The sequence below is a fragment of the Thamnophis elegans genome, chromosome 13, assembly GCF_009769535.1.
Source record: "Thamnophis elegans isolate rThaEle1 chromosome 13, rThaEle1.pri, whole genome shotgun sequence".
Taxonomy (NCBI): domain Eukaryota; kingdom Metazoa; phylum Chordata; class Lepidosauria; order Squamata; family Colubridae; genus Thamnophis; species Thamnophis elegans.
In genome coordinates, this window is record NC_045553.1 from 29,374,016 (window position 1) to 29,394,497 (window position 20,482).

Consider the following 20,482-nt stretch of genomic DNA (forward strand, 5'->3'; position numbering starts at 1 on the left):
AACAAACTCTGGCAGTAATCCAGTCTGCCAAGTTTGTTTCTTGTTAGTCCTGAACGTTGACTTCTGCAGAAAGGCGTGGCACAAGCAGTCTCTTTTATAATCAGGAGAGGATCTTAATGAGCATCAGCTGAGCGTAATCACCTCCTGTAATTACGCAGTTGTTCTTGATGCCGAGTAGCCCTTCGACGGCGTGCATCCCGGAACAACTCACAGGTGTTTTCTGGATCACTCACTCTTGTCTCCTCCCCACTGATCTAAGTCTCAGGCGCCACCTGGTGGCCAACCAGTCTCTCCGTGTCCTGCTCAGAGTCGGAATCCTGTCCAGGGTCCTCCACCTCCTCCAGAGCCGACTCATAACACCCCTCGCTGTCGGAGTCTGGCGGCAGCTCCAACGGCTCCTGCCGGACCACAACAGTCATGAATCAAAGTCATGGATAGGCAGGCTCCATTACAGTCATAACTTGAGGACTGTTTGTGATCAAATCCCTTTTTGCATATGGCATGTGCACAAGGCACATAAAAAAGATGAAGTTTCAATTCCATGGCTACATCTCAATAGTTTTCACCATCCTCCAGTTTATAGACCCTTCTTAATTGCACTTCATAAAAAGGCATGATAAAGGACACCAACAAAGTAAAATAACTATTTTTTTAAAAAAACATAAATCCTTGCAGCAATGATCGAAAAATATTTAAGGGAGAAAACCTAGTATTGATTAGACTTTGGACTCTTTTTTTTTTTAAATATATATTTTATTCATTTTCACATTCTATTTTACAGTCACTTATATACTGGATATTTGCTATAAGAAAAGAAATAAAATAAAATAAAAAAGAAAACACAACTCATCATCATTCACAACCCCACCTGACACTTCCATCCTCCATACACCCCATCTTTCCCCTCCAACTTTGGACTCTTAAGTCCTGATTGCGAGGATTACTGGCATGTATTACTGAAACCTGGCTGGGCCCAGAGGGAGGAGTCCCCCTTGTAGAACTGTGCCCAGAAGGATTTCAGGTGCTGCATCAGCCGAGAGCCCAGGGAAGGGGTGGGGGTGTGGCCGCTGTTATCCGAGAGTCGTTAGTTCCTCGTAGGGTCCCTGCTCCGGAGATTGTCGGGTGTGAGTCTTTGCTGTTAAAGTTGGACCTCAAGGGTCAAGTGGGTCTGCTGTTAACGTACCTGCCTCCCAACAGCGTTGCAGCAGCCCTCCCCTCGCTCCTCGAGTCGGTAGCCGAGCTGGCAATTGAGTTCCCTAGGTTGATGGTCCTGGGGGACTTTAATTTGCCGTCGCTCGGTGAAAACTCGGAGGGGGCGCAGGAGTTCATGGCTTCCATGACAGCCATGGGCTTGACCCAAGTAATTCGAGGCCCAACCCATTCGGCGGGACACATGCTTGACCTTGTATTTCTCTCGGAGCAGTGGATTTGTGATCTTGGTCTGAGGGGGAACGACATCATACCCCTGTCGTGGTCAGACCACTGCCTACTGAGGCTCGACTTTCGGAGACCAAACCCCCACTGTAGGGAGGAGGAACCGACCAGGTGGTTCCGCCCCAGGCGTCTTATGGAACCGTCAAGGTTCCAGACAGAGCTTGGGGTTATTCCTGACACTTTCGCCCACAGTCCGGTGGAGACTCTGGTTGCTGCGTGGCACTCGGCAGCATCGGAGACCCTCGACCGGATTGCGCCACTGCGGCCCCTCCGAGGCGGCGGATCCCGGAGACCTCCTTGGTTCACCGAGGAACTCCGGGAGATGAAGCGCCGGAGGAGATGCCTAGAGCACCGTTGGAGGTCCGATAAGTCCGAAGCGAACCGAGCAATGGTAACCACCTGCACCAAGGAATACACCAGGGCACTTAGGGCTGCAAAAAGATCCCATATAGCCTCCTTGGTTGCGTCCGCTGAGTCCCGCCCGGCCGCCCTGTTTAGGATAACCCGCTCCCTACTGAACAAAAGGGAAGCGGGGGAACCCTTGCAGGGCAGAGCCGAAGAATACGCCCAATTCTTAGCGGACAAAATTGCTCGGTTTCGGTCGGACTTGGACCCCACCCCTGCAGCTCCAGCCGAGGCACAGGAGGATCAATTTGAACAACTCTGGGTTGAGTTTCAGGACGTTACCCCCGGGGATGTGGACAAGGCCATGAGGGCTGTAAGTACCTCCACCTGTGTACTGGACCCGTGTCCCTCATGGTTAGTTACTAACTGCAGTGAGGTGACACGAGGCTGGATCCAGGCGGTTGTCACCGCCTCACTTCGGGAGGGGAACTTCCCCGCCGCATTGAAAGCAGCGGTGGTGAGACCCCTCCTGAAGAAGCCATCCTTGGATCCAGCTATCCTTAATAATTATCGTCCAGTCTCCAACCTCCCCTTTCTGGGGAAGGTTGTTGAGAAGGTGGTGGCCTTCCAGCTCCAGCGGTCCTTGGAGGAAGCAAGCTATCTAGACCCCTTCCAGTCAGGCTTCAGACCCGGTTACAGCACAGAAACCGCTTTGGTCGCATTGACCGATGATCTCTGGAGGGCCAGAGATGGAGGACATTCCTCCATCCTGGTTCTCCTCGACCTCTCAGCGGCTTTCGATACCATCGACCATGGTATCCTTCTGCGACGACTGCGGGAGGAGTAGGAGGCGCCGTGTTGCGGTGGTTCTCCTCCTACCTCTCGGACAGGTCGCAGTCGGTGTTAGTGGGGGGGCAGAGATCGTCCCCTAGGCCCCTAACTTATGGGGTGCCTCAGGGCTCGGTCTTATCCCCCCTACTATTTAACATCTACATGAAACCGCTGGGTGAGATCATTCGCAGGCACGGGATTAGATACCATCAATATGCGGACGATACTCAACTGTATCTGTCCGCCCCGTGCCAACTCAATGAAGCGGCAGACGTGATGAACCGTGGCCTCGAAGCTGTTATGGACTGGATGAGGATTAACAAGCTTGTGCTCAACCCAGAAAAGACCGAGTGGCTGTTGTGTTTCCCTCCCAGAGATTCGACCAATATTCCATCACTCAGGCTGGGGGGTCAAATTCTATACCCCTCAGAGAGGGTTCGCAACTTGGGAGTCCTCCTGGACTCACAGCTATCGTTTGACCACCATTTAATGGCTGTGACCAGGGGGGCATTCGCCCAGGTTCGCCTGGTGCGCCAGTTGCGACCCTACCTGAATCGGGAGGCTCTCACAACAGTCACCCGGGCCCTTGTGACCTCTAGGCTGGAATACTGCAACGTGCTATACATGGGGCTGCCCTTGAAGAGCATCCGGCGACTTCAGCTAGTACAGAATGCGGCCGCGCGAGTGATTGCGGGTGCACCTCGGTTCACCCGCATAACACCTATCCTCCGCGAGCTGCGCTGGCTACCTGTCGATCTCCGGATGCGCTTCAAGGTGCTATTAGTCACCTATAAAGCCCTACATGGCAGTGGATCTGGATACTTGAGAGACCGCCTTCTGCCAATTACATCCCTACGACCAATAAGATCACATAGATTAGGCCTCCTCCGTATACCATCGGCCAGCCAGTGTCGGCTGGCAACTACAAGGAGGAGGGCCTTCTCAGTAGTAGCCCCGACCCTTTGGAACGAGCTCCCCGTAGAGATTCGCACCCTCGCCACCGTCCAGGCCTTCCGCACAGCCCTGAAGAACTGGCTCGCCCGTCAGGCCTGGGGACAAGGATAGTTCCCCTCCCGAATGATGAATGTATGTTGTTTACTATTTTATTATATGTCTCATCTTAATGTCTGTATTCCCCTTCCCCGATTTTATGTGAGCCGCCCTGAGTCCCCCCAGGGAAAAGGGCGGCCTACAAATATTAATAAAATCTCTAAAAATCTCTAAAAATAAAAGTTCCAACTTCAAGGACTGCCAAGAGAGTGAGACCATTCTACATTTCACAGCAAAACCTAAATCTGTCATTCTCTCTAGAAGCAGTTCTGTTTGAAAAATGCAAATAACACATTTGAGAAAAAGATCTGCTTTTCACTGGAATTCCGGCAGAGAGGGGAAAGCTCTGAACAAACCCTTTCCTTAACAACAAAAGGAAATGATCAGCAGCTTTTTTCAATAATTCTAGAGCTGCTGCACTAGGTATGAAAGCTAATTTGGTCCAGTGTTGAAGACATCAGGCCACAAACCAGGTGACAGTGAATTCCAGTCCTGCCTTAAGCATGAAGCCAGCCAGTGGGTGACCTTGGGCCAAACACTTCTCAGCCCTGGGAAGGAGTCAATGGCAAACCACTCCTAAAAAACAGAATAACAGAATAATAAAGTTGGAAGGGACATTGGAAGTCTTCTAGTCCAAGGGTTGGGCTCCTCCAAGGTCTCTTCCAAATCTTTTACTTGGTTAGTCCAACCCCCTGTTTAAGCAGGAAACCCTATAACATTTCAGAAAAATAGTTTTCAAATCTCTTCTTAAAAATCATGCCATGAAAACTGAATATTTGTTCAGACAGTCACCAAGAATCAGACAGGGTTAAATGGAAGAAAAAAACAACAAATGCAAACAAGGAAGGTTGAAACAATAAATAGTAAAATAATATCTAGATATCTAGATATGCTGTGAGTGTGAATGTCTACACATGAATTAAAATGGGTGGAAAAAAGAACATTCTTGACATGATGCAGAAGAGAAGGATATTGTTTGAGGGAGAGACTAAGACTATTGAGGACCAGCTTTGAGCTGATTTTCACTCAGGAAACCCAGAGTGACTTTAGGCCAGTCTCGGCTATACATGTATGTGCAGCAATAACACTTAGACTTATATACCATTTCACAGTGATTTACAGCCCTCTCTAAGCAGTTTACAGAGCCAGAATATTGCCCTCAACAATCCGGGTCCTCATTTTACCGACCTTGGAAAGATGGAAATTTGAGTCAACCTTGAGCTGGTCAGAATCGAACTGTCAACAGTCAGTAGAATTAGCCTGCAGTACTGCATTGTAACCACTGTGCCACTATGGCTCTACATGTACATAACTTCCATGGTTATGGTTTTTTGGTGGAGATAATTTTTATGGGACTGAGAACACTATTTTGGTATAAACTCTCTTGTTGTATTTAAAAGTAAGCATATCTTTGGGAGGAAACCTGGCTGTTAGGTAGTATTTCTTAGACTTTCTTAAATCTTTTTCTCGAGCTGTATAGGATTGAGGTGTCAAATGGATTGGAATTGGAATATACTTTATTGACCAAGTGTGACTGGACATACAAGGAATTTGTCTGAAATGCATAAGCTCTTGGCATATACATACAAACAACAAAGTGATAAGTCATAGATTATAAATTTGTATAAGATACAAACCTAAATCATAATATACCAGTAGGAGAAGGTAGTAAGAAAGGATAATAGCAATACATTCAATGTAGTCTAAGATGAGATTCTCAATTGCCATTTAAGTAGTAAGACTTTGGATCTAACTCCAAAAAATAGAAAGGACCCAAACAAAGGTTTAGGTTTAATTGAGTGGTTGATATATGTATTTAAAGAGTTTCTATTTGTACCATTTTTAACAAAAAGTTTTTATTGGCAGTGTTAGCAGGTAGAGGGTGGGGAGCACAGGAAGCCATGGAAGATTATAGCCTGGTGATCTCTGGAAGGATTGGGAAGACAGTTCCAAGAATTCCCAATTAGTATGGCCAATTCTGGGAAGTAGAGTTCAAGAACATCTGGAGAACATTATATTTGGAAGGCTGATCTATAAGCTAATATAAATCTGGTCCCTCTCCTTCATTCTGATTTGTAACCTTCTCCGTAGGATTTTCTGATGGAAACTTTCATCATGTTTAAAGATTTGATTTGGAAAAATGTCTATGCAAATGACTGGATGGTGATGAACATGATGCAGAACAGGTAAAAAGTCTCATTGTCTGTAGCCCAGAATATTTTCCCCTCCAATTCTTTGTGTCTTTTTTTAGCACAGTGTATCAATCAATGGCCACTGTTTCATGATCCTTGAAGTCTGGTCTGGATTAAAAATAAATGTGATTGAGAGAATCCCTGCAGGATTGCTCAGCTATTCATAGTGGTTTAAATTCTCTGCCTTTAGTAGCGTGCTAACTTGTAAATTCTCTTGACTGTGGTTGCTTAGAACCTTCTAAATCAAACCTTTCAATTTGAGAAGGCAGACATTTATATGAACATTGGCACCATTGCTTTAAGAGCAGTGAAAATTCAAATGATGCCAAAGAAGTTGTGAACACACAGCAGGCACTTCCTGTGGTTTCAATGGGACAAGGAGGTGCTTTTAGCCTCTGCCTTTCTCCCAAGCTGTTTTATAAAATGGCTCTTCCTCCCGCCCCCCCCCCCGCACTTTTCCAGGATTTTCCTTCGAGCCATCAATCAGTATGCCTCTGTGCTCAATCGTTTCTTCTTGGATCAAGCAAGCTTTGAGCTTCAGGTAAGAGAGAACAGCCACTCCCTTTAGTCACAAGGGGCTGGTGGTTACCTGGAAGGTGAGTCTTTACCATTTACCAGATTTGTAAAACAAGATATCATGGTCAAAGAATGCACATTTCTTTAAAAAGACTTACCAAGTTTGAGAACTTGCTTGGAGAAGTCAAGAGATAGCCAAGGGATCTTCTTTAACATTTTTAAAGCATCAGAAAACATGGCAGATAGGGCCATATAATACGTCAAGTTTTCTTCTCCCTTAAATGCTGAAACACGTAAGTCATTCCTTTGTCTTTTAGCTATATTTTGAAATCTTATTCTCCGTATAGTCCCCGACTTACGATCATAATGGAGTTTCCCCATCATAGTGATAAGTCATGAAAGTCGTAAATCAGATCGTTCCAATCCAATTTTATGATCTTTTTTGCAGCAGTTGTTAAGCATGAAATGAATCAATGGTTTGTTGTGGGCCGGTTATGCCAAAATGCCTAAATTTTTTTTCAAAACCACCATAAAATGTGCTGGGTATAGCAAACATCTGCAAATGCAAGCCAATTGCTGAGCATTCAGTATACAGACACATGACCCCATTGATCACTTTGGAACCTCATTGTAAGTACCTCCAAGGGAGGTTTGCTGTAACTTCAAATAGTCGCTCAGGGACTGGTCATGATTTGAGGACTTACCTGTACAATATCTGGGTAGTTCTCACTTCATATTGACAATTGCATTATGGTGACAGTGATTGGAGAGGGGGGGTGGAACCTGTTTCAAGAGATTCCATAAAACACTTGGATTTCAGCTTGCTTATCTCTGACTGAGGCCAATGCAGTCATGTCAAGACCATTCTTACATCAGGGATGGGTTCCTGCCAGTTCTAACCTCTTCTATAGAAGAGGTTCCACAAATCTACAGTGCTGTTTAGAACCAGTTCCAGCTCCCTTCCCCTGCCCGTCTGCACATCATCAAGATGAAGAGTGAGAGGAGGAATTCTGCAAGTTGAAGTCCATAAGTCTTAAAGCTGTCAAGTTTGAACACCCCTGGAGTTAGGGGTAAAAGGGTTTTGTAACTTGACAGCTTTAAGACCTGCGTGCTTCAAATGCCAGAGTTTCTGAGCCAACATTTTGGTTGCTAAGCAAGAGCGTTATTAAGTGAATTTCACCACATATTACAAGTTGGCCACTCCCACCCGGTCACATGGCTGGCAAGCCACTCCCACAAAGCAGGCCACACCTACAGAAGAGGTTCTAAAAAATTTTGAAACCCACCACTGTCTTACATGCTTCAAGGCGTAGTGGATAGTTAAAACCGTAGTGTAGGAGAAGCAAAGTCTAGAGTTCTTACCTTCCCATAAACAGTCTAAGTCCAACTCCTTGTGAAATTTGCTAACTCTTTTCTAGCACCAATTTAATGCTCTCCATTAGTTAGAGCCTTGTGTATAGATATGGACAATAAATCAGTTTGACTGGAACTTAACAGTTGGTCTTGTTTCTGCCTGCCTGACACCTGGTTGTCAAATTCTATGGTTTTTTTTCTCCTAGGACCGTGATGGTGAACTTAGGGCACATGTGCCCAAAGTGGCACACGGAGCCATGACGCTTGGCACATTTGACATCACCCATTCCTCTTCTGGGTTTCTAGCATGCATGCGCATGTGTGTGCGGCAGTGCTGGAAACTGGAAGAGCTGGTCTTCCATTTTCCGGCATTAACATGCGCACCAACCAGCTGATCATTGCATGCACATGCTTGCCAGTAACCGGAAGTGTAGCTGGCTGGCATGCTTGCACCCACCAGAAACCAGAAGTGCATTTTACGGTGCATGCATGCCCCCTGGGCAGCCCCACTTCTGGTTTGTGTTCCAGACAAGCGTGCATGTGCACTCCCTTTTCAGCAATCAGTGCCAAAAAGGCTCACCATCACTGTCCTAGGATATCTTGCCTGTCCAATAATTTAGCAGGGGGATAGATACCTAAATACCTGAATTGATGAAGATGTTGCATTAAACTATAATTTGTTGAATAGTTCAATCAATGCTTAACATATTTTTTGGAGTCAGTCCTCAAAGATTCAGAAGCACATTTAGGTCCAACAAGCAGCTTCTCAAGTTCTTGTTGGAGCAGACGTTTTGAGAACACAAATTTTAATAGCTCTCCTATCTTACATGCCATTGTATGATTTTATCTTATTTTACAATTAATTTGGTCTGATATCTCTCTCTCCCCCCCCCCCTCTCTCTCTCTTCCATGCTCCCATAGCTATGGAATAATTACTTCCATTTGGCAGTGGCCTTTCTTACTCATGAATCCCTTCAACTGGAGACTTTCTCCCAGGCTAAACGGAGCAAGATAATGAAGAAGTAAGTTTTCACATGAGTTTTTAATTTTCACTTAAGTTCTCCCACCACACTCAAGTAAGTATTTCAATTACTTCTGTACCATCACATTTTCCTATATGGATGATACTGAAAATCTAAAGGATGGGTATATCTAAAACATGCATTAACGTTATTTCAGCCCATAAAGCTTGGTTGATTACACATTCTGATTTTGATGCCCAACCTGATTTCTCTCTGGGAATCAAAAGAAGTATAGATATTGCTCTTGGCCTCAATTTATCCTCCAACAATGAACTTGTGAAGGATGTTGGTTAGCAAGAGAGTAGCCACATGTAATAGTTGTTTCCTAGTTGATTTGGAACTAGGAGGTAGTTATGCAAAAACTGTACCAATCTTCTCCTTTCTATGATGTGGTCTTCTTATCATATCACAGGAAATTGCTAGAAAGATCAGAAAGTCTTCATCTTAATATACATCAAAATATATTGTCCCTATAGGTACGTTGGTTATTTTTATCCCATTCAGTTCAATAAATACCACTAAGGAGACCTTATGCGACAATAGTCTGTAGCACAGAATCAGTATTGGTTTTAGGAAGTTACTAAAGAACATAACACCTGGAAATCTGATGCGCCTCCATAATTAAGCAGCTATTTAAACTTGAATATTTTCAGTCCTGCTTCAACATCCTTAACAACTGCATCCCATAGACTTCCATACTTTTATACGCACAACTCCAGCTTTGTGGCAGTTGTCTTCAACTTTCATTAGTTATTGATGTATTACTGACTGCTGCTGTTGATATGTTTCTCAGTGAGTGGGATTATTATTCGTCCTTGGACACCAGAGGTAGCGATGGTGATATGTGATGGTTTATCAGGTTTTTTTCATCTTGATAAGCTACCGGAATCACTTCTGTGATTAGTTAGCTATATAAATCCTTTAAATAAACAAGCAAATAAAGCAAGTTAGCTATATAAATCCTTTAAATAAACAAGCAAATAAAGCATTGGTTACAATAATACGAATCAATAATATAAATGCTTGTTTGAAAGGAAGTTTCAGACTTCATCCCAACGATGATACTTGAAACAATAATATATTTTGTGCCCAGAGATTTAAGCAAAATCATTGAATGTTTTCTCTCTCTTTTCTCTCCCCCTTCCCTGTAGATATGGAGATATGAGGAAGGAAATTGGCTTCCAGATAAGGGACATGTGGTACAACCTTGGTAAGCAGTGAAGCAAATTGAAAGAACAAATTGGCTTGCAAAGTTGGACTCTTGGATACCGAAAGAATGATTGGGAACATCAGCTCTTTTGTTTGTGTCAAAAGAAGGGAACACTAATCACTACCCACAAGGAGGGGTTTCTTTGACTAATAAAAGGACAAGAAAAAGGAGAAATGGAATGTATTAACTATTATGTGAAGTGGAAAATACACATATTTATCCAAAGATGTTTCTTCCAAAGGCAACAGGACTTCCTTTGTTTTGAAGACATTTGGCTTCTCATCCAAGAAGCTTCTTCAGTTCAGAACTGGGGGGGGGAGGGACACACTAATAAAGTTTCTTAAAAATATATGCTTTGAATGCTGTATAAATGCATCTACTAGGAGATCAGTCCCTGAATGAAGTGAATAAGCCTCCTAGTAAAAAAAAATTGAATAATCTGGAGCAGTTTTTCCCAATGTTTAGCCTTCACCTTCCTGTAATAAGCATTGCTGCGATTTCTGGAGGCTGGAATGTATGCATTTGGAGGGTTCCCAAATTCAAGAAGGTTGCCTGTTCCAGATACTGTGTTTCCCTGAAAATACGACCTATCCTGAAATTAAGCCCTAGCCTGATTTTTACATGTGTGCCCAAAATAAACCCTAGTTAAGATCCTGCTCACTCCAGGGTGGGGTGAGGTGCATGCGTAAAAATTAAGCGGGGTGGGGGGAGTTACCCTACTTACCAGGCCTTGCACACACTAACATCTGCCTTGCCTTGCCAGCCCGCTTCTTCTGCAGCTGCTTGCTGCCACATGCGTGCATTGTCCCTGCCCTCTGTTATCAGCTGCAGAGGCCTTTCCAGAAGGCCTCTGACAGCAAAATGGAGGTTGGATGCCACACATTCAAGTGGTGGCAAGCGGCTGCAGAAGAAGTGGGCCGGCAGCGGGCTCCTGCTGGGTGGGGCTGCTGGTATTATTTTCTGGGAAACATGGTAGGTCATGATTGTATTCCTGAGAAGGTTTTCAGAAGTCTTCATTAAATGGGAGAGAACGAAAGACAACAGGCAAAGAAAAAGAGAAATAAGTTGAACTAAGGAAACATTCCTAATGTTTTATAACGACTCCCCCCTCATCTTATCTCCACTGATATATTGGTATGATGGTGAATTCCTACAGAGTTTCGTAGGAAACTTAAGAGAAAGGAGGATGAGGTGACAGAAGGTCTCTGTTGGACTGTTTGACTATGAAAGACTTTAAAAAATGAATTGAAAGGGATTTATGACTCAACAGCAGCTGCTGCGTAGACAAAACAGCCCATCCGCTTGATCTTCACTCCTGCTTCCCCCTCCCCTTTTCTGTTTTCTCAGGACCTCATAAGATCAAGTTCATCCCTTCTATGGTGGGCCCCATCCTGGAAGTGACCTTGACGCCAGAGTCTGAGCTGCGGAAAGCAACCATCCCTATCTTTTTCGACATGATGCAATGCGAATTCAACTTCAGTGGGGGCAGAAATTTCCGTATGGTACAGAATTGGCTTACAGAACATGGGGGAAGTTTGAGAATTAGTTGCAAGGAATTATGAATAAACCGATGAGGCCTGCAAGGGAGAGACACCTGAAGGCAAAACCCTGGTTTGTTGTTTAGAACAAAGCATCATTCTTTGGTGTATAAGAACAAACCTCAGAAGTTGGTTTGACTAAATCAATATCAAACCACGATTGCCTAAAATGAACTGTTATTTGGCTTCCAATAGGTCTGGCTTACCTAAAATGACAGAGAGAGATAAAAATGGGACTGATTGATCCATCTATCTTAGGGCTCCTCAAAATAATATCAAGGGTCAATGGGACTATCCAATGAGTCAATAAATTGGGCCTAAAAGGAATCAGTAAATGTCTGGGGGTTAATAGATGGTTGACGAACGATGAAGGGTCAATTGGCATCAATTGATCTTCTGGGAACATCTGTAGAACTTCATACCAATCTCTAGTCTGTATGGAAGGTAGCTAGCAGTGGGACAGTGTTACCAAGGATTGGATGGTCAGCACCAGCAATAAGCAGTCTAAATTGTCTCTAGTAGTAGTAGTAGTAGTAGTAGTAGTAGTAGTAGTAGTAGTAGTACTGTACTATTACTTAAAAGTCATGTTTATTAAATTATTTTCATATTAAATGGAGGGAGGGTCAAGGAACAATCTGAAATTTCTTGAAGGAATCAATGGACTGAAGAGTTTGGTGACCACCTTGTTTTCTGATTTTTTTAAAAAAATTAATGGAAACCCTTTAAGTAATGTTTCCCCTCCCCTTTTTGGTCTTTAACTTGCAGTTTGAAAATGAACTGATCACTAAATTAGATCAAGAAGTGGAAGGAGGTCGGGGAGATGAGCCATACAAGATCCTGCTGGAGAAACTGTAAGTGTGTGAATGTTCTTGATTATCTTCCAGGTCACGTTAGTCATGTGGTGTTGCTTTCTCATATTCCATTGCACAGGGAACATGCCAGCTTCCCAAGCACGCCATGCACGTTTATCAAATGAGCAAGAGACAAATACTTCTTTTAGTCTCCAGCATGAACATTTTTTATGCATTTATAGAGACACATAATACACACATTCATTGAATTTATACACACACATTCATTGGAAGTTAATCTGTGTGTTGATTGAACTTGCATACAGGTGTAAGCATTCAGTCTGAAACAAAAGCATTTATTTATTTATTTATTTGAGTTATAGAATCATAGCATTGGAAGGGGCCATTTAGAGGTCAGCCATCCAATGAGGAATTTAAACCACAGCATTTTTGATAGGTAGCATTTATTTGAACCCAACTCAGAAAAGAGGAGCTTATCTCCTCCATCAGTAACTCATTCTGTTGTCAAACAGGTTTTAGGAAGAATGTTCGGTTTTTGAATACTCAGCTGGAATTTTAGCACAGCATTTTCATATTTACTAGCTGGGTTTGCTAGCAAACTTTAACCTTCTATTAGCAAAACGCAATGGGTCTGTTCACACAACCTGCTATGCCAATGAAGCTAATCCTTGACTTAGACTACAGTTGGGGTGAGAATTTCCACTGCTAAGCAAGGCAGTTGTTAAACGAGTCACGCCAGATTTTGTGAGCTTTTTGTCACAGTTAAGCAAAATCGCCAGACATTAAGTGAATCATGTGGTCACAAAGTGAATCTGGTTTCCCCTGTTGACTTTCCCTGTCTGAGAAGGTCACAAACGGTGGTCATATGACCCCAGGGTGCTGTAAGCATCATAAATAAATACCAGTTGTTAAGCATCCAAATTGTGATCATGGGGATGCTGCAATGCTTGTAAAAGCAAGGATTGCTCAAACTTCACTTTCTCCAGTGCCGTTGTAACTTTGAATGGTCACTAAATAAATGTCTGCAAGTTGAGGACCACCTGTGCAAATAGTCACATTATAGTTTCAAGTGAATGACCTATTTTCCACACCATGCTAAGACAATAACTAGCAATATTTTTGTTGAGCCAGAAGGATTTCATGTGGATTGGCCACAGTGTATTTATTTGTTTGTTTATTTGTATGTGGGTATGCATACGTCCTTGTATTCTTACCTTCTACTGTGAGCTCATGTACTAAGAATAGCTTAGAAATAAAATAAAAATCAAATCAGTAATATCCAAAAAGGGACGTGGTGGCTCAGTGGCTAAGATGCTGAGCTGGTCGAAGGTCGGCAGTTCGACAGTTTGAATCCCTAGCGCCCCATAACAAAGTGAGCTCCCATTACTCGTCCCAGATTCTGCCAACCTAGCAGTTTGAAAGCATGTAAAAATGCAAGTAGAAAAATAGGGACCACCTTTGGTGGGAAGGTATCAGCGTTCTGTGTGCTGTTGGAGTTTAGTCATGCTGGCCATGTGACCATAGAGACGTCTTCGGACAGTGCTGGCTCTTTGGCTTTGAAATGGAGATGAGCACTGCCCCCTAGAGTCATGAACGACTAGCACATATGTGCAAGGGGAACCTTTACCTTTTAATATCTAAAACTTTAATGCAGATGATCGGTCATAATATTTATCTTCCCTGTAAGCTTTTTACTTCTACATCTTTGGATCTAACCCAACACATTATTTAAAACCAGGGGCTATGGTGTTCTCTTTTTATTCATCTTTCTGTTTTTCTTTTTTCTCCTCTTCTCTTTTTTGATCCCATCAATGGAAATGTCTGCAGCCTCTTGGAACACTGCCGGAAGCATAAATACCTGTCAAGCTCAGGCGAAGTCTTTGCCCTGTTGGTTAGCAGCCTGCTTGAGAACCTCTTGGATTACCGAGCGATTATGCATGATGGGAGCAAGGAGAACCGCATGAGTTGCACTGTCAACTTACTGGTATGGGGAGAATGTAGAGACGGGTGCAAATCTTGGTTCTTATGAAACCACTTTAGACCCACTTTGGACCTGCTGCATTAGAAGCTCAGGAATTTCAACTCCCACAATTCCTCCTCCAGTCATGTTGGCTCAGGAACTCTAGCATTAAAGTGTGCAAGTCTTAAAGCTGTCAAGTTACAAGACCCTTGCACTCCTAACCCTTTAGGGGAAAAAAACAGGGGTGTTCAAACTTGACAGCTTTAAGACTTGTGGACTTCCAACTCCCAGAATTCCTCCTCTCGCTCTTCATCTGGATGATGTGCGGACGGGCGGGGGGAGGGAGCTGGAACCGGTTCTAAACGGCACTGTAGATTTGTTTCAGGAGTTTGAATATCTGTCCATGAATCTCAGAGACTCTGTGCCCAGTTTTTCCTTGCACAGCACCACATTTGGAAAGTATTTACATAGCAGCTTTCCAAGATAGATATGGTCTATAGTCATAATTACTCCTCTGAAAAACTGTTTGCCAGGCCTTGCTGAATGCAAATGAGAAGAATTCACATTCATTTAATAAAAGGGGTTTTGTCGGGACCAGGGCTCTGCCTCATGCTTTTTGGGGAAGCCTAGGTCAGAACCAAAAAAAAAAGGATTTCCACGCAGCCACCCAGTGAATTTGTTATGAGATCCCTTGTCACCCATTGTCACCACAAAACCACATTGGCTTGGGTGTGATTTCCACTGTTATTACGTCTGCAGCACCTCTCACAGGACAAGTGCATCAAGATCCATCTGGATCTTGAGCCTAAAATCTAAGGTGTTAGCTATTCCTGCCTGCTTAGTATCATCCACAAATTTGGTAAATCCCCCTTCTATTCCCTCATCTAAGTCCTATATGAAGATATTGAAGAGTACTGGGCCTAAGATGGAACCTTGTGATACCCCACTGCTTGCTTCCCTCCAAATAGACTCTATATGTAGAATCAGTTGAAGCATCACATCACACCATAGGTATGGAGACCGAACTGTAATGTAGTGGTGTCTAAGTTGGCAAACAATATTTTTCACAGTTTGATTTAAATCAACTATGAATAGAGGCTAAAAAGCTAACTGACAAGCTTGTGGTGATGTCCAAACTGGATCAAAAGTTGTCCATTTTTAACATTCTATTACTGAATTTATTTGGTTATTCCCAAACTTGTTTTTCCTTTTGCAGAATTTTTATAAAGAAAAGAAAAGAGAGGATATCTACATCAGGTAATATCAGTAGGTCTTCAGACTTCTGAATAAGCTGTCACAAAATAGTATAGTACTTCTGATTCTCAGACAGTATGTTGTTGTTTTCTAGGTACCTATATAAGCTCCGAGATTTGCACACTGATTCCGAGAGCTACACTGAGGCAGCTTACACACTCCTGCTTCATGCAGAGTTACTTCAGGTAAGTGTGGAAGATCTTGAATAGTAGATCCATGTACGGCACTTTGCAATAATCATATTTAAATTTTGTTAAGGCAGCATTTCTCAACCTTGGCAAGTTTAAAATGTGTGGACTTTAACTCCTAGAACTCCCCAGCCAATTCTGAGAGTTGAATCCACACAGGAAAAGCAAGAAAAACAAAATGCACAGGTACAGTATATGTGTTACTTGCTCGATAGCAACACCTGTGAGAGGGATCTTGGAGTCTTCATGGACAACCATTTAAATATGAGCCAGCAGTGTATGGCAGCAGCCAAAAAAGCCAACATAGTTCTAGGCTGCATAAACAGAGGGATAGAATCAAGATCATGTGAAGTGTTAATATCACTTTATAACGCCTTGGTAAGGCCGCACTTGGAATCCTGTATTCAGTTTTGGTCTTCACGATGTAGAAAAGATGTTGAGATTCTGGAAGGAGTGCAGAGAAGAGCAACAAAGATGATTAGGGGACTGGAGGCTAAAACATGAAGAACGTTGCAGGAACTGGTCTAGTCTGATGAAAAGAAGGATTAGGAGAGACATGACAGCAGTCTTCCAATATCTCAGGGGCTGCCACAAAGAAAAGGAAGTCAAGCTATTCTCCAAAGCACCTGAGGATAGGACAAGAAGCAATGGGTGGAAACTAATCAAGGAGAGAAGCAACTTAGAACTAAGGAGAAATTTCCTGACAGTGAGAACAATTAATCAGTGGAACAACTTGCTTCCAGAAGTTGTAAATGCTCCAACACTGGAAGTTTTAAAGATGATGTTGGATAACCATTTGTCTGAAGTGATGTAGGGTTTCCTACCTAAGCAGGGGGTTGGACTAGAAGACCTCCAAGGTTCCTTCCAACTCTGTTATTCTATTCTATTCTATGTTTGATCTTAAACTTACCAATGTTGAGAAATAGTGTGTCAAGGTATGACTAGGCTATAGTTACACATAGGTACAACCAGGTTAGGCATAACAGCACAAACTAACATTGATTTTTTTAAAGAAAAAAAGTCTTTTTTCTTTCTCCAGTGCTCCTGGAGAATCCAAAACAATGGGATCAAAAGCTATTCAAATTGCTACACCGAACCTCATCAAGAATCAAAACCTGCCCAAAACAAGTGGAATCTTGCTTTTTTGGCCAAACATGTAGCACAAATACTTCAACTTGTCTAGGTTGTTATTATGTTTTCAAATTATAATTTACATGCTGCTGAGTCAAAGCATCAGCAGCAACCAAGGCATTAACTGTGGAACATAAAGAGATCACTGTTCTTCATCTACCAGAAGAACACTTTTTGAGTCTTCAGGTCCTTAATCTGATGGAACCTCCTCTTGTAGAAGAAGAGCTAGAGCAAACTTGCCTATGATGTCCTTAATTCCATCTGGTCTTTCTTTTATCCCAGTGGTCTGATCAGCCATGTGTTCAGCATCTGCTTCAGAGGGACAGCTATTATGTCTATTCACAACAGGAACTGAAGGAGAAGCTTTACCAAGAAATCATAGTCTTCTTCGACAGAGGCAAAGTGAGTCTGTCACAGGCGTCCTCACCCTTGAAAGGGATGGGGTGGACATGATTCCTGTGTTACTTAATTTGGTCTTGGTGGAATTTCCAATTAATAGGGTGGCTTTTCTTGAATTATTTGTTTTCACATTTGTTTTTACAGCTATTTATTGATAATGATACGTATTGTCAAGTCATAGTCAACTCCTAGTGACCACATAGAGCCTTCTCCAAACAGCTACTCTGTTTCCCCAAAAATAAGACCTCCCGGGGCAATAAGCCCAATTGGGCTTTTGAACATGCACTAAAATAAACCCTCCCCTGAAAATAAGCCCTCTGCGAAAGTATTGCAACGTAGCAACAGCTATGAGGTGACCACATTTGCCGCCTTCTGCACCTCAAAACTAATAAGACCTTCCCAAAAATAAGGCCAAGCGCTTATTTCAGGAGTCAAAAGAAAACAAGACCCTGTCTTATTTTCAGGGAAACATGTAATCTCAGAGAGTCCTAACATACCTTCATCTTTTTTTTCAATCCACAAAGGTTTTTCTGATCCTACCACTGATAGGTTCTTTACTCTTGGAAAGATAAAGCAGTATATATATTTTTTACAATTTAAAACACTGAGTACCTATGATGCATGGGAAGGACTAGGAAAACATGAAACTCCATAACTTATTCTGACATATATGCCATCCATACAAAGGCTTCAGTTAAATGTACATGGCCATCCAGGAGCACAAAGGTGGACCATGCAAGACTTGATGGAAAAATGGAGGAAAGGCAGTTTCAGCAGTTTAAAACCCACCAGAATCAACTTAGAAGATCACAAACAATATGAAAGTAGAACTAGAAGATCAGAAATAGTATGGAGTAGTCATATGGAATATACTTTAATTCATTCCTTTTCATGAATGAATGATCTCTTTTATCTCTTTTCCTTTTAACTCCTTGAAGATGTGGGAGAAAGCCATCCAGCTAAGCAAAGAATTGGCTGACATGTACGAGAACAAAGTCTTTGACTATGAGAGCCTGGGCAATCTCCTGGTAAGAGAAGGAGGTCTTTCATTGTCTACTGGGTGAGAGGAATGTCAATCGTATGGATCCCAAAGCCATTTTTTAATGTTCCTGATTGAAAGACAAGCAATAAATTAGAAGCTTGGGAAGAAAGTAGTACAAATGGGTGCTTAGGATGAAGAAACATTTAAAAAAATCACAACCCAATCTACTCTTCTTCTTTTTAACATGTATGTGCAGAAAAAACGGGCCACCTTCTATGAGAACATCATGAAAGCAATGAGGCCTCAACCAGAATATTTTGCTGTTGGATATTTTGGCCATGGATTTCCTTCCTTCCTTCGGGTAAGAATGCTAAGTGGGTCTTGGTGGTGGTCCTGAATAACCCTGGGATGTAGCCTACAATCCTGTAATTATGATTAACTCCCATCTTTAATCCAAACGGACAGGAGAATGTTTGATTTGGGGTAATCCAAAGCTTCATCTCTGAATAAGCAGCACAGATACACCAACTGTGCCTCATCCCACCGATAAAGGGTTAACTAAAATGCCGTTATCTAGTAACGCATTTAGGTGAGTGTTGCTGCAGGTAGCAGCAAGTTTTGCTTTCACTGTTCAACCAAACTCCTTGTTATTTTCCTGTTAGCCACAGAGAAATAGTTGTGGCTTTCTCAGAATGTATGTATGTATTGCACAATTTATATACACCCCCTCCTAAATGGCCTTAGAACTAATACAGACTAAATCAGTGTTAGCAAATCTTTTCGGCAGCAAGTGCCAAAACGGGAGCGTGTGCATGCCAGAAACCGGAAGAGCAGCTACCCAGTACACATGCGTGTGCCAGGCAACTGCTCTTATGGTTTACGGAGTGCACATGCACACCAGACACCCGGTCTTTTGATTTCTGGTGTGCATGTGCGCTCAAAAACCAGCTAGTCAATGCGCATGCACATGCCGGAAACCGGAAGAGCAGCCTCCCAGAACACACATGCGCACTGAGTGGCTGCACTTCCAGTTTCTGGAGCTCCCACACATGTGAAGACCAGCTAGCCAGCGCCCCAGAACCCGGAAGAGCAATGGGCAACGGCTTGTGTGCTCGAAGAGATGGCTCTGCATGCCACTCCTAGTCACAGGACTAGGCTGAAAACAGAGAGAAATGCTAGTACAGCGTAGACTTTGATTTAGAACCATTTGTTTATTGACCGTTCAGGGTTACAACGACACCGAAAAATAACTATTTTTCACACTTTTCACACTTACGACTGCGGCAACATCCCCCTGGTCATTTGATCAAAATTCAGGTGCTTGGCAACTGGTACGTACTTATGACAGTTGCAGTGTCCCAGGGTCATGTGAGGAAATGAACAACTGTAGCAAGAAAGGTTGTAAAATGGGGCAAAACTCACTTAACAACTGTCTTGTTTAGCAATAGAAATTTTGGGCTCGGTTGTGGTTGTAACTTGAGGACTGCATGTAGTTCCTGATTTGTTTTTATTTCTATGCAAAATTAGTTCATAAATAAATCTACCAACTTCTATTCTCTCTCCTTGATATTTAGTGAAGGTATTTCTCCATATTTACACAATATATTTCGCCAAAATGAGATAGGAATTCTGGCAACAAAGATGCTAGTACATTCTTCCTGGAATGATGGACTTGGAAAATCTTAGCACTATATCCAGAATTGAAATATCTGGTGTAATCTGGACTTCTAATAAGATGGACTTCAGAGCTGCGTTTTATAGATCTTTGTGTGAGCAAAGAAAAAGAAGGTCTTGGGTTTGAATGTAGTGCAAAATATGTTTATCTCTTTATATTGTCGGTTATTCCATTCCAAGACTAACTGCAAAGGTTTCCTGTTTCTGAAGCCAGTTTCTCTGTGATGCTCATTTTAGGTTTTGCACAACACAAGCAGTATATAAGTTATCCAGCAGGATTTATTTTATTTTATTATTTATTAAACGTATATGGTGCCCATCTCAATCTAAAATACAACTCTGGGCATCTTGCAATTAAAATCATAAATAAATATCAACCATATTAAAAATATTAAATACATTAAATAGAAATGTAAGATCAGTACAGAAGCAGTATTTTCCTAGTTAGTCCATCAGCCACCTCCAATGACGAGCATCTCCATAAGATCCCAAGCTTAGCAACTTAACTCAAGACTTGCCTACTGTTAGATAATAATTGGGAAATAATTTGGTATATACAGTACCTTTGAACAATTGAAAATGCTGAGAGTC

General features: G+C 42.6%; 1 protein-coding gene across 1 annotated transcript in view; it reads left to right on the top strand.

The window, feature by feature from the left end:
• Nucleotides 1-20,482, top strand: part of DOCK5 (dedicator of cytokinesis 5) — a 143,888-nt gene that overhangs the window by 99,094 nt on the left and 24,312 nt on the right. Inside the window, exons 29-40 of the mRNA XM_032229966.1 lie at nt 5,752-5,846; nt 6,315-6,393; nt 8,643-8,743; nt 9,895-9,953; nt 11,301-11,455; nt 12,257-12,342; nt 14,131-14,287; nt 15,480-15,520; nt 15,612-15,702; nt 17,119-17,238; nt 18,174-18,263; nt 18,474-18,578. Of these exons, the coding sequence (XP_032085857.1) occupies nt 5,752-5,846; nt 6,315-6,393; nt 8,643-8,743; nt 9,895-9,953; nt 11,301-11,455; nt 12,257-12,342; nt 14,131-14,287; nt 15,480-15,520; nt 15,612-15,702; nt 17,119-17,238; nt 18,174-18,263; nt 18,474-18,578 (1,179 nt within the window). The remainder of the gene's footprint in view (nt 1-5,751; nt 5,847-6,314; nt 6,394-8,642; nt 8,744-9,894; nt 9,954-11,300; nt 11,456-12,256; nt 12,343-14,130; nt 14,288-15,479; nt 15,521-15,611; nt 15,703-17,118; nt 17,239-18,173; nt 18,264-18,473; nt 18,579-20,482) is intronic.